Raw genomic sequence first — 14244 nt, forward strand, 5'->3', positions numbered from 1 at the left:
TAATGCCTTTCGCTTGATGGGAAGAAGTTACTTCCTTAGAAAGGCTGTGGACCTCTCAGTATTGCAATTGAAGTAGCAGTGTTAAAGAATCAAAACTGCATTAGAAACAAAACAGTAACTGAAATTAAAAAGAAATAATAATAATAAAAAAGACCAGATAATCACTACAGAAGTCTAACCAAGCAAAAATATATTCCTCCATAGTGAATCTGATTTGGCCCCTGAAAGTCAGAGGCAGCAGTGTGGTTGTGTGCTTAGAGGCACCATCCAAAAACGTGCCGTTAGTGAAGCGTGGAAAGGCTGCAAGTTTGCTCAGACAGTACGAATGAAGTGAAAAAATGGTGCTTTATCAAATGCATGTACTCTGTGTTTCTGAGTTCTGGACGTGCTACCTAATTAAAACTTTATGGGAAAGAAGTAACTCCCAGTTGAAGAGCGTGTTGTGGTAGCCGCTGTGGAAGCCTGGACTCTGCCTCGCACTTGCTACACAAAGCCGAAGAGCGAGTTTCCCAGTATTTACACCAGAAATAGCATTTCTCTTCATTCACAATTTCCATTCATAAAAGGGTTGTAATTCAGCTTGAGGAAGAGGCAAATGTTGATAAAATCGTAGCCTGAACGTTATACAGCAGGAGGTACTGTGTTTTGAATGATGTTTTGTAGGGTCTTAACAGTTTATAGGTCGATCCGATAGTCATAATTCTGGGAAAACCTGGCAGTAAAATTTGAAATCGTTGCCCCTCCACGTCTCTCTGCTAGCTGTGCTTGTAGCTCTTCAGTCCATTAGCATAGGGAAGTAAAACTGGTTTAATAAAATCAAACGGAGGACAGGACAGCCGTATTTTAGAACATTAAGTCTTGCATTGATGTGTGGACAGTTTTGTGTCTATCAGATATATTTTAGGATAGCTTCAGATTGATTTCAGCTAAACTTTGTAGCAGCCTAACCTTGAATAAAGAGGTTTGTTGTCGGAGATGAATTGCGGTGAGGCGGGTTTAGTATGCCGGCAGCGTCATCCTGCTAATGGGCTGGTGATTCCAGTATTACATTCATAAGCCTTTTTCCATATTTTTGGTTCATGTTGCATTCAGGAAGAAACAGGTTGAAATACAAGGTCAACTACAGGTTGTAGTTGAAGCCTTGCTGGCAGCCAAGAGGTATTTTTCCCCAGCAGAAGCCAAAAAAGTATATTTAAACAGGTAGTTAGTTACACTGTTGTAAGTCCCCCTCATGGACAGGCTCACGCTGAATGTGTTACCTCCTGGTATAAAACGGTGATGGTGGTGGGATGTAGCAAATGTCACCTGCAGGGATGTAGCATAAACTGAAAAGCCTGCCTGCATGTTAGAAAAGTTTCTATGTTGTAGGAGCAGAAGAGTTTTAACTGGTTTAACTGTGAAACTTTTCTCTGTAGGCAAGGCTCGGGTAGGTCCCTCATGCTGTCTGCACACCATGGGTGGCCACCCCTCCTCTCCCTTCTGGTCCTTCATACCCTGCTACATTACAGTTTGAAATCCCCTTTCTCAGCCCTGGAATTTATTTGTGGATGGAGATTTTCTGGGTCTCATCAATAAAATGGCTAAAGCCAAAACAAGCCAGCTGCTCTTACTTCTCAGGCCGTACATAACTAGTGAGGAGTATTGATTTAGTTTTGATGCAATGTAGTTTATAAATATGCATGAGGATTTAGGGTTATTTAACTGTGCTTTTTAATTCTCCTTGCATTGCTGACTCTTCTAGTCGAGGGTTTCTTTGTATGCACAGCAGGCTGCTGTGTGACAGCCCTGTTCTTGCTGCCTGGGACCTCTCTAGTATTTGTTAATCCCAAGTCCACAGAAACTTTTAATGCTCAATGAATAAAAGGACACAAAGCATCTCCCTTCTCTATGGGAACCAAGCGAGCAAAGTCCATCTCCCTCAGGAAACTGGGTGAAGAAACCTGGGACCTAAAGGCAATCATCCCCATGCAGGGAGAAGGAAGGGGGCATGGAGGCACCTCACTTGCTCCTGGAGAAGGGGAGAGGAGTGCTTAAAGTCCAGGATCCTGCGGCTTGCTGAAGTATAGGAACTAATCTGGTCAAATGGCAAAAAGGACAGGAAAATCCAACAGTGAGTTTGCCTTGAGGAGCTGGAAGTGAATGTACCCCCTGAATCTATGTTTGGATGTTTGAGCTACTCTGCTCTTTCTCAACTAAGAGACCAGAGCAAACAGAAGAGGGTATCTTGCACATCCAGTACATTGAAGTGAAACTGTAGTGACTCCTTCCAGTGAATAATGTAGATTGCTACATGGATAATTAAGAAACTGTGTGTGTATATACATTTTTATGAGGTGCTGGAAGCTCCCTGCTTGCTCTCTCACTTCTCCCTCAAACCAGATTATCCATTACTAGCGGAATTTCCTTATGGTGCCTTGTTGGATGGGGAGCTGGTATTGGGGGCCATCAGCTCCTTCCATTGGGGAAGCTGTATCCAGACAAGCACTGCGTCACTGAAAGAAAAGTGCCTGTGAGAGAAATACGAAAATAGGATTCTTCTTTGGCTTTTGTTCCCTCAGCGTGTTACAGGGACGTGTTTCACTTTGTTTTTCTCGTTTTTATCTTCTGTTTGGCCCAAGCAGAAGGAAGGTGGGAGGCGATAACCTCTCGCAGTGCGTTGTTTTGTACTTCTCAGCTTGGTGCTAGTTGCTTCATTGAAAGAGTTTGCAGCGGAGCTTGTTTACCCTGGAGCACGTTTGCTGTAAAACCCACTCGGAGGCTGACCGACTGTTCAAAGAGACCGTCAGAAATGAGTTCTCCGACCCATTTGTGACTGTCGCAGTTTCCGTATGATGTGAAGGGGACTTGACTTGCTCTTTAAGCGGAACGGTTCCCAGCGCGAGGCGGAGAATTGCTTGATGACAGCGGTTAGTTTTGCGCGACATCCAAGACTGCGTGTGGACCTTCACTGAAAGGCAGTGAAGCTATTCAGGGTTTGCTTTGTACCCTGGCAGGCTGGAGTTAAGCATGCAAGAACATATAGCAGGACTTTCATATGCATTAAAAATTACAGAATGAAAATGTCCTAGTGTATTTGGAGAGCTCAGGAAATTTCACAGCATCGTACTATGATGGATAACTTTAGTAACCAACCTATGCAAAATGTTTGCTCTACAAATAAATGATGGGATTGACAGCTCCAGCATTGCTTACTTTTCAGGCTTAGATATGCTCAGCTGAACTTTGATGCAGCCTGCCATCAGATCATGAAGATGGTGACTTCTTACACCATTATTAATTATTCATGTTTCTTTATATACAGTATTATTTTAAAAAAATACCTGTAGAGGTTTTGCTCTTTCATAATTAGATGTATTAACTGGAAAATCTTACTACATTGCAGTTTTACTTTCCTTTAAAAAGACATAAAATCTTGAAAGAGGAAGCTCCAGTATCATACTTCACTCTAATTCTTCCCTTCATATTTGAATAATGAGGGTTCCAGGCTAGCACAGCGGATTTGTGCTGCTTTTCTCCTCTGGGATCTCCCCTTGAAATCCCATCTGAATTCGTTCCAAAACAGAGCTTTACAGGGAAACACAGAATTACTGAAACATTAAAGGAAGATTTATAGAGCACTGTTGGGAGAGAGAGCTTTGACTGGCTGAACATCTGGTTTGGAGTCAAAGCTAGGAAAAACCTCGCTTTGAGTATCTGCTGTCTTTCTGGTCTGTTTGTACAATCTCTTTATGTGCACGTTGCACGCACAGTAAGAAAACATCAGAGCAGTAAAGCAGTAGCTAAATTTTTTTAAACCATGCGTACTTCTTGGAAAACCTAGATTTGGCCTGACATTTCTCAACATTATTAACCAAAGGTGACTTCATTTGTGTGGGAAATTTGAAAAAATGTTGTTTGAAATTCAGATCCATGAGAACCAGCATTTCTTACTGTGAAGTTAATTCTTATCTGTGAAAAAGAACTTTTAAAACTCAAATTATGGGCTCTTTTCTGGACCTATGTGCTTCTGTTTTAGTATCTTTATAAGAGGTTTTTGAACCATCACAGGTTTCCTGCATGCTACCAGAGCATAAATAATAGCAACTTCTTAGGGACTTGGTTCTCTGGAAAGAACCCCTGACTTGAAAAAAACTAGTGTAGAGCCCCTGGAATTCAAAGCTGTAGGTGGTAACAAACCATCCTAGAATGGACTGTGATTTTTCTCAATTTCAGAGAAAAAGGGAAGAGCAACAATCAAAATGGGCAGTAAACATTTGAATGTATTTTTTTTCTTCCATATTATCCCAACTCCATGTCATTTGACACCTAGCTGTCCCTGCTCTTAACTTCTTGTCACATTGTTCGTGTGCCAGACCTCATCTTCGTGCCCTACTCTACGCAAATTAGTCTTGCATTCTGCAGGGGATGTTGCATTTGGCAGTGGGTGAGAAAAGATCTGCTGTTTAAAACCGTACCTGAAGGGTTTCAGCACCTCTGGTGAGACTTTTTATTTTTTCACTTGTATTGCAGTGGTGCCCAAAATGTGTTAACTTGTACTGAAAAGTATGGTCTGGTATCAGAGTAGTGCGGTTAGGGTGATTAGAGCTTTCTGTTTGTGACACATCCCAACTCCAACTGCCTCATTGCTAATTTGCCGTGGATGCTGCGGTGAAAGACGGCCATAGGGAGGAATATCAATGAGTTTGTGTAGTCTGGCCTTGCAAATCAGCACAGGAAGGAAAAGCAAAAACAGTAGGAGTCTGTGGAAGGAGCAGCTGATCAAGGTGTTGAAGGAACCATTATTGACAGAGTAGGAGAAGGCAATGTGGAACAAAGAAGCAGGGCAGAATTCTTCGTGTCATTGCATGTGAGGGCAGGAATCTGAAACCTGATGTGTTGGAGAAAAGGTGGGAACTGTAGAAGGAATATTGGGGGATAAAGAGGCATAACTCAGACTAACGCAGATATCGTCACCTCTGCCTTTCTGGGAATGGCATAATGTGGGTTTTCAGGAGGCCAAGAAGAAGAGTTGCTTGAAATGAAGTGTATGGACAAGAGGTCACATTGTCTGGGCAGAAGAAAGATCTTCCTGTTTTGGGGAAGAAGTAGCCGGAGCTGAGCTAAGAAGTGGCCAAGAGAGGGGTGAAAGAGTGGCCCAAGCGAACTGCTGCTGCCAGGTTTCAGGGTTCTGTGTGCTGAAGATGTACACACCAAGATGATGGGGAGTGAAATGTGGGCAAGAAGGCAGGGCACCAGCATGAGAGGTGATGGGAACAAGTGACCCTCTCACAACATCTAGCCCATTCTCTTTTTTCAGCTGCTTCTGATTTAAAGTGTGTGTATTCTGGCAAAGCTGTGCGGAGCAGGTGGTGGTTGTTGCTTATTTGTTAGCTTGCTTTGTGTCATCTTTGCAATCCGTTTTTGTTAATACAGTTCCTGCTCCAAGGGCTTTAAAGATCCCTCGGTGTAGTTATCTGCTGTAACAGAGGGAGCCGGGCTTGGTCAGCGGGCTGTGCTTTGCGTGCTGGGTACAGAGGGAATTCTTTTGGATGCGGTTTACTTTGGGCTTTACTCTAATCACTTTAACAAGCCTGAGCAAAGAAACAAAAAGAATAAAACCAAGAAGCAGAATTTCCATTAAAATGGCATTTCCTGAGGAAGGATTAAGCTTTCAGAGACTGCCTTGTACAGTGTGGAGAAATGCCTCCCCTATCCATTTATAGCAGAGAGCTGAATAACCAAATGGAAAAAAAACAGAAGTTAAAAAAAAACAAAAACAAAACCAAAGCTGATAAAGTCAAAATAAAAGAAAGGTAGATCAGGAGAAGCTGCTCATCCGTATGGCTAGGCCGACTCTGTGTTTAATGAGCTGCTGCAACAAAGGCTATGGTTGCTGGGGACTTTGCATATGCCTTTCAGGTGACAAATCAAGTCTTTGCCTTCCCACTGCTTTTTTGCTCTTCATCTTAGAGTAAAATTTCCAAGGGGTATTGATGCAGGACTAACAACAGATGATTTTGATGTAAATGTTATACCATTAAGTGTAAACTGTAAGATAAATATGTACAAATCATTAGTCGTCGTCTTTGAGACTTTTGTTTAAGAACCAAAGAGATTAGACCTTTTACCTTGATCATTTCACACACTCATTCACCTGCTTGCTCACCTCTACCAGCGCTACGTTCTCTACGTCTCAACTTCCCCGCAGGGAGATCGCTGCTGGTGTGGGAAGGCTGGGCAGAAAGTCGTGTCGGTTCGTGCTCTGCTGCTCACAGTTACTAGTCTCAGGTGCTACCAGCCAAGGTCCCTGGACATCCCGTGACATTTGTCTCTACTCCTCTCTCTGATCTCCAGGACCTTCCCACACTTCCAGGATCTTTCCTTCAGCCAGGATCTTCATCTTCTTCTTTCCAGCCCCCTTTTGTTCCTGAGACCACATCTTTTTGGGAACCCTTCTTTTCAGCACCACCTCTTCTTTCCAGAATCCCAAGCCCTCAGTTTTCCCAGTCTAAATAGTCAGTGCACATAATCACAACATGTGATCAGCCTCCTAAGTGGTAGTTGTGTCTCATGTCTCTTTATTCATTGGAGGGTTCAGGACATGCCACTTCCGTTTAGTCCAGGTGTTACCAACATCTACAACCAGCTTGTATGGATAGCTAACAAATAGCAGGCTGCTTCTTGAGGGTTCAAAAGTTCAGCTTTGGACATTCACCCCCACACACGTACACCCAATTATCTGCCACCTCTTAGCATTCACAATTTGAGATATTTTTTTTTGGCTGTGACAGATACCACATGGAAGCAAGAGCATTCTCTGATCAGTTGGATGCTTTTCACACACACTCCTTCCACCATCCCTCCACTTGTTGCTCTACCTTTTGGATCTCTTTAGGAAACTTGCCCATCTATCTCCTACAAATAGGTGCAATCATTATTTGGGATGTTCTTTCAAGATAACTATTGACCCATACTTCATTCAAAGCTGATACAATCTACTAAGCTCCTTAGATTGTTTCTGTTTAAGTTCCCTGGTATTGAACAATATGTCTCAGTCCAGGAACCTCAGAGATTTTTCGGTTAAGAAGTCAGCACGGAAACAATTCCTCAGCTAGGAAAGCAGCAGTGTGTATCGTTTGTGTTTGGGTGGCGTTCGCTGTATGTGAGAGTCACATAAAGGAAGAAATGGTCCTTTTCTTGAAGAGCTTCCAATCGTGAGCCTTTTCTCAGCAGGGGCAAGCACAATCTGTTTCACTGCAAGCTCGTAGCGATTAAACTCAGCTGTCCATATGCTCTGCCAGAATTTATTGTACTGCTCAGAAATTCTAATCTTTTTAGGTTGATAGACATCAAGGCTATGAAAAAGCAAGGAACACATTGTGGCACTTAAGATAAGTGCACGTCAGCCTCATCTGTGGGGGTTTTGACCTCTTTGCTTTCTAATGCATTGGACGGGAAGAGCCTATGAGGATGTGAAGTCATTTGAAAATCCTTGACAGTTCTTGCTGACTGTGTCATGACAACCACTGCTTCTCTGGGACTTGGGAACTTCCCTTCTTTAATTTCATTAGTGATGTTAGACCAACTTATTCACAATAGTTGGGACTATTCCCTTTGCTGCCAGTCCTACCTTCTAATTAAAATATCTGCAGTATATGAATAGATCTTAAATGGAGTTGTTAAGCTCTGAATGTTTCATCAAATGTAAAATAGTCCACATGGTTTTAAGCACTTTATTCTTACCTGTGGGCCTGTGAAAGTGAGCTGAGTAGAGAGAAAAGCTTTTATGGCTCTTGGAGAAAGATGTCCCTGAATTGGGATTAAGCAGTTTTCAAACAACCATGAGAAAAGATGCCAGAATAAGTTCAGCCCTTTTCAGGTGCTGTCACTGGCAGCGTTCATTGTTCTTCTAAACAACTGCTTTTCTGAAGGAAAAGTTTCTGTTTTTCAGAGATTAAAGCATTCCTGTCCTCATTCATTGCTTTGTCACTTGACTGATTCTTCCCTAATGGGAAGACTACTTAGGAAGGTTTTGAGCTATATTTTTAACATATAAACCAACATACTGACTCTTTGTCAATAATATGCGTTTAAAAAAAATGACACGTAGCATCAGCACAATAATCTTTTTAGTGTGTTTTGTTTTCAAGCTGGGACATGGAAGTGGGAGGAAAGGCAGTAGCATCACTTCAGCTTTTACCCTGTTCCACATGGCAAATTGGCAATATTGCAAATTGCCTTTTCTCTAGTCTTTTTTTAGGAAGTCTGATAGCCAGAACCTTATTAAATAGTCCTTCCATGTCCCCGTGTATGCTAAGAGTATACGGCATTAAGACAATATTTGTCTGTTGTGTCTGTGGTGGCTGTTTCATATAATCCCTGGGTGGTGGAGACAGAAATGGTGGGATGGTGCTTCTCAGTGGTCAGTGAGAGTGTTTCCCTTGTGCACGTCCTAGTGGATGGAAGGCTGAGGGCTGTGCATCAAAACACGATTTTACAAATTATGAAACGTATTAACAGGTAGAGTCAACAAATCATCTTTACAAAATGTCCTATGCCTTTTAGAGAGCACAAAAATGATTCTGCTGCCTTAAGCACCAAATCAGCTAGTTGGCATCTTACTTTCCAGGACTGAATAATTCACGGTATTGCTAAGTGTCAACCAGACTTGGTTGCAATCAATCAAGGTGTTTATTGCTTCCTTCTAAATTGAAGCTCTGCGTACATTTTTCTGACAAATCTGAATTACTTGCTCAATGTTATTCCTTGAAAGAAGAATCAATGAATGCCAGCAGTTCACTCTAGTTCAAGTTATTTACTCTTCAGCATCTCTACAATTGCCAAATTTCAAATGTGTTACATCTGCAGAATGTCTCATGCTTCTGTATAAAGCGACCCTGAGCTGAAGTGGATATGGTTGGTTCTGACATTCAGGCCCTGCTTCCAAACGTGAAGCGTTCTTGGAAAAACCCAGGATACGGTATGGTTTGTTGCAAGATGCTTTTTAGCTTCGTTAAGAAATACCGCCTTGCCTGGGTTGGTTTAGCGCAGAAGCAGCGTCTGGAGCAGATGGTTCCCGGGCAGTTGCTCGGGGATTCCCAGCTCCTGTTCGGAGAGGCTTGTGCGCGGCAGCCTCTCTTCTGGAGATGCCTTTCAAATTGCACCGCTTGTTCTTCCTCTTCAGTGGCCCTAGATTAGCAGTGATTTTCTAAGCAGGCAAATCTGTTTTAGGTTTTCTCTCTCAGCGTCTGAAATAGCATTTTTGAGTCTTCTGTTGCAAAGCTGAAAGGACAAAATTCTGATCAGTGAGAGTAATTTATTGTGGGGGAAGAGCGGTCGATGGAGAAAAGCAGAAATTTACATTTTCCAGAGCTAAAGGGATTCCGGGAGGAGGAGGTTTGCTTTCCTTAGTCCCTGGTTTCTTACCAGCATTAGGGTTTATTTGCTTCAAAAACTAGTGAGATTTTAATGCTGCTTTGCAGTCTGTTGTATTTAGCAGCTTACAGCCGTGAATACTCCTAGAGCCAACCGAAGTCACTCCCGGCCTTCAGAAATTTGGAAAAAACCACTCCCAGCGATACAAATCTGGATAGGGTTTTTGCTGCCTGGTGTGATAGGCACGTGCATCTGCTCCCTTTCCTCCGAACCTGGTTCTAGTGTGCACCGTTTCCATGGAAAGGTTCCTGCGCCTGTCTGAAAATCCATATGATGTCAATAAACTCCCTGGAGACTCGAGCAAGGCTCGGTTCGGCGTTTGTTGTGATTATATAAAGCAGCAAGCGGTATGGGCTGGCGCTGGGCAGAGCGGGCCGTGAAGATGCGTTTTCTTTCCACCTCCGTCCCGGTGCTGCTCAAGTGCCTCGAACCGGGCGCTGCGTCGGTCTGTAGCTCTGCTGCCCTCGCCTAGCATGTCTTCACGCTTCGGTGTCTGTTGGGCTTTCGATGGTAAGCTCTTTCGGGGTTTGTGCAGTACCTCGCACACCGGGATCCCCCTCTCCCTTGGTTTCTTTAGGCGTTGCTGTAATATAAACCAGCCACGCTAATATTTTTGCTGTAGGGAGAAATATGCTAGTTTGATCTGTGCTGTGCTGAATAAAGCAAAAGCTACTGCCCCTAGCCCAAAAATGTGAGTAGCATGGCAAATACGCTAGAGATCCTCCGGAAATTTTAAATGAGATGGATTCTTTCGCGGTCCTAAAACACAGCCTTATATCGCAGTGGGTTTTTGCCTGTCTTAGTGGAGCTCTGGACTGACTCGTTCCCTGACAGCATCAGGAGGGCTGATGGGCCCCCAAAATAAGGCCGGGTTGTAGCGCTGACTTTGAGCATGGTTTTTTCAAGGGTGCATATTATAAAAGGAGAGGAAAAATGGATTGGAAGTGCTATAAGAGCCAAAGCCCTGCAGCTTCATGGCAGCACTTTATAGAAATGCTTAAAGGTGGTGTTTAAAACACATAAAGTGGCAAAATAGACTAGTGCTGAATGGGTTGAAGTGGTCCCGACAGGGAAGGTGGCAGCAGTGTCCAGGTTTGCCTGGTTTCCCTCCATGCCAAGATCATTTCGGCATCCCAAGCCTCTCTGTTACGCGTGAGCTCCTGCAGCGACAGCGCAGCATCGCGGGTGCTCCGCGCCGCACACCAGTGCGGGTGCCAGCCGAGGAGAGGGGGGTCATCTCCAGGAGATGGGGAGAGTCCTGAAATGCAGACAGCACAGGGGGTAAGATCTCCGGGTGCAGAAAGGGGTTTATAAGTGCCAGGGTGTTGCTGGGGAGGATAGAGCTAATATGCTGCTGTTACAGCCACGCTTCTGCTTCCCCTCCTGGACATCTCCAAGGCTGCTGCATGGGTTCCTGGTCCTTCAGGTGTCTTCTCCCAGCCTGCTGGTGAGGTTATTCTTGGTCCTGCTGGTCCGCCTGCCAGGCCCAGCCTGCTGGGTTCAACCTCTCCGTGGAGGAGGGCTCCCAAGTCCCAGCTGCCGTGGTCCCGCAGGACGTTGCTGCCCTTGCAGACGCTCCTGTAGGTCTCCTGAACGCCAGGTAGCTTGTGGCAGCATGAGAAGATGCATCGCCTACCATGGACATAGCAGAGGGCTTGAAGGCAGCCTGCTCTGGATGCAGGCGATGCAGATGCACAGGCTCACAAGGGTACCGGCATTTCTGTGCCTTGGCTTCCTCAGCTTTCGGGGGACTTCTTTGGGCTAAGGCCCTCCGGGGGTGCCTGAGGCCTCCTTTGTTAGTGGGTCTCTTTGTCTGGGACATCTTCATGGAGATGTGATCGACCTCTCTCCCTCCCTCCCTCCCTCCCTCTTTCCTTTTTTTTTTTTTGTTGTTTTTTAACCAGTACTTCTACAGATCATCAGCTTTGAAATTGCACCCCTGTCTTCTACCTAAGTTGCCTCCTATCTCTGCAGACAGATGTGGTCAAAGTGGGTTCCCACGAGGGGCACCCGGTTAGTAGCTCAGAGTATGGTTATGAAGAACAACCGTACTCTCCTTTTTTGCTTTTGTTTTTTTTTCCCTGGGAAACCAGGCCCCGAGAGCCCTCGTGGCTTTCCAGGTGCATCGACGGTTTCCTAACCCGCCTGAGCCTTCGGGGCGAGCGGTGCTCCGGGCGCCCCGCTGCCAGGCGCGTTGCCCGCGCGGGGACCACCCGTGGCGCGAGCTGCCAGAGGGCACTGGTACAGGTGCGAGACGCTTAACCTCCCCGTTGCCACTGCCCTCGCTGTGGGTTTGCCACGCGAGTGGGAGGTTTTCACTCGGGCCGGTGGCAGCCCGGGGCTCTGGCGGGGCAGGGAAGTACCAGCAAATGGGAGGATGAGGCCGAGTGACTTTCACCTCGCCACGTTGAGCATCTTCCTGTTTTTACTTCTAAGAAATGCGTGCGGCGGCCGGTTTTGTCCCCACCGTCTTTTTGAGGAGATCACTCCACACGCTGTGCCGCATGGGCTGCATCGCCAGCTCCGTGGGCAGCATCGCCCGTGGGTGTAAGAAACGCCCAGCGGCTCTGAGCGGTCCAGCCCGGCACGTCGCGGCAGTGGGAGATGCTGCACTGGGAGCGCGCCCCAGCCCGGCCGCTCTGTGCCGTCCTGCCTCCCGGTCGCTCCCAGCCGCCGGAGATGGAGACCGTGTCCCTGCCCGTCCTGTCCGTGTCCGTTTACGCAGGAATTTGTCCGATCCCTTTTTGAACCGACCTGCGGTGCTGTCGGAGCGTTTCGGGAGGTCGCTCCCAGCACGGCATGGATGGAGGGTTCCCCACGACTGCAACACCACGGGGAGCGGGGTCTGCTGGCGTCTGCCCGCCGCAGGCAGCAAAGCCCAGGGCGAAGCTGGTCTGCCTCTGCTTCGCTTTGCCTGAAAAAGCACATAAAATTCGAGCATGTCATTTAATGGAAATGAAGTGGTAAAATTGGGTTAATACCTACCTCCTGCTGCTCTTGAGGGTTAATTAATGTTTACAAAATCACTTTAGGTCCTGAGATTTAATTGAAGGGAAAATATTACCATATGAAATTCCTACAGGCAGTGCTATAGGGTTTGGGCTCGGCAGAGTGCTGTGCAAGCTGGGATTAGCACATGCTTTACTACTTTTATGGTTGTGAGGCTTCCTGCGGTTTATATGAAAATTGTCTGTTTGAAATCACAAATGTAATATCAATGTTTTCCTATCACTTTGAAAGGATATTAATCTGCTATCTTAGGATTCAACTGACTACTTAAACCACTATAACTCACCTCTGAGAAAAAAATATAAAAGGAAATATCTGTTCACTTGCTTGGGATGAGCTGATACAACTTGCTAATGACTCCAGCGTTGGAGTCATATGGATATCGCTGGTTCGTACTTGTAATAAATCAGGCTGGTACTGGGTGTCCTGCTGTAGTTTAAGGCTACATCTGCGTGTTCATTATAATCTCCTGCTACCAGGAGATTTAAAATACAGCGATAAAACTTCATTTCTGGAGTTAAATTTAACAGTGGAGGTGTCAGCCAGGGAGCAAGCACTGCTGAGTGGGTTTTTTTCCTTTTTTTTTTTTTTTTTTTTTTTTTTTTTTTTTTTTTGGAGAGGGGAAAGCAGCAAGAGGAGGGAGAAGCAATCCTGGGTTTGGCTGGCTTCAACTGTTGGAATAAAACACTATCGCTGCCTAAATGTCCCTTCTTCTGCATGTGTTGCTGTAACAGGTTTTGTCTTTATGCAAAGGGTGGTGCAAGCTGGGTGAACTTGGCGGCTGGATCGGTTATTCACTTTGCTTCTGTTGTTTCTGCCGCACAGGGTGACTACGACCCCAGCAAAACCAAAGTTCTTCATTTCAGCATGAACCCGGCGAGCCTGGCCAAGCAGCAGCGCAAGGAGGAGCAGCAGCAGCTCCAGGAGGAGTGCGAGCGGCTGCGGGAGCTCGTGCGGGTGCTGGAAGGTGGCGGCTCCATCCCGGAGAGCCTGGAAGGAGTTGGCAGTTTCCAGTCACCGCAAGAAATCGCAGGTAGGTTGCGAGTTTCTAGTCGTGAGGATGCCCTCGCTCATCCGTGTTGCCGGAGGAATTGACTGCAGAAGCGGGTGGTGACGTTGCAGACAGTGCGGTTGGTGGAACAGCTGTGAAGTAGATGAAGAAAGCTGGCTTGGTGCAGAAGAGGATGAATGTGTGGTAGCAATCGTATGGCAGCTTGGTACTGCGGCTAGGTGGATAAATAATAGCAATCCGTATTACTCACTGATGATAAACGAAATACCAATATAACAACCTTGATGGGCTGGTGCTGCCAATGGGCTAAGAGGAAATATTTCCTTCCTTCCCGGGCTGGTTCAGCCCTTGAGGTTGCACAGACAGCAGGAAATAACTCTCACTGCTGCAGGGAAGTAAGTGGTTGAAATCTTTTCAGACCTGGCTTAAAGCAAATTAATATTGTTTATCAGTACATACGTGCCCCATTAATCACAGCTACATTCAATACTCCATGAAAATAGAATACATCTTTCACCGAGCTAAATACATTTCATGGTATCTGTGGCTCTCCTCCAGTACAGTCTTTCTTCTTTCACATACATGAATGAGATCTTTTAGTACGATAACCCCAAAGTCCACACCTCCAATACATGCTCTCAGACTCTGTAAATCAAGGTAACAATATCAATAAAATGTGACGCATCATCTGCCACACTGCGAGGTGACCAGGCCGAGTTGAGTCATGCTGCAGGACCCAAGAGATCTTGCTGCTATAACTCGCTCACATGTACTTACCCTCAAAACATTCTTGTTAGAGAGGAGGAAAA

General features: G+C 45.5%; 1 protein-coding gene across 2 annotated transcripts in view; it reads left to right on the forward strand.

Annotated features, from left to right (window-relative positions):
- The window catches only part of MAD1L1 (mitotic arrest deficient 1 like 1), a 371406-nt gene that overhangs the window by 231663 nt on the left and 125499 nt on the right, over positions 1-14244 (forward strand). For both annotated transcript variants that reach the window (XM_064520181.1, XM_064520179.1), the window contains exon 16: positions 13249-13456. In XM_064520181.1, the coding sequence (XP_064376251.1) occupies positions 13249-13456 (208 nt within the window). The remainder of the gene's footprint in view (positions 1-13248; positions 13457-14244) is intronic.

This window comes from Dromaius novaehollandiae, chromosome 14, assembly GCF_036370855.1.
Source record: "Dromaius novaehollandiae isolate bDroNov1 chromosome 14, bDroNov1.hap1, whole genome shotgun sequence".
NCBI lineage: Eukaryota > Metazoa > Chordata > Aves > Casuariiformes > Dromaiidae > Dromaius > Dromaius novaehollandiae.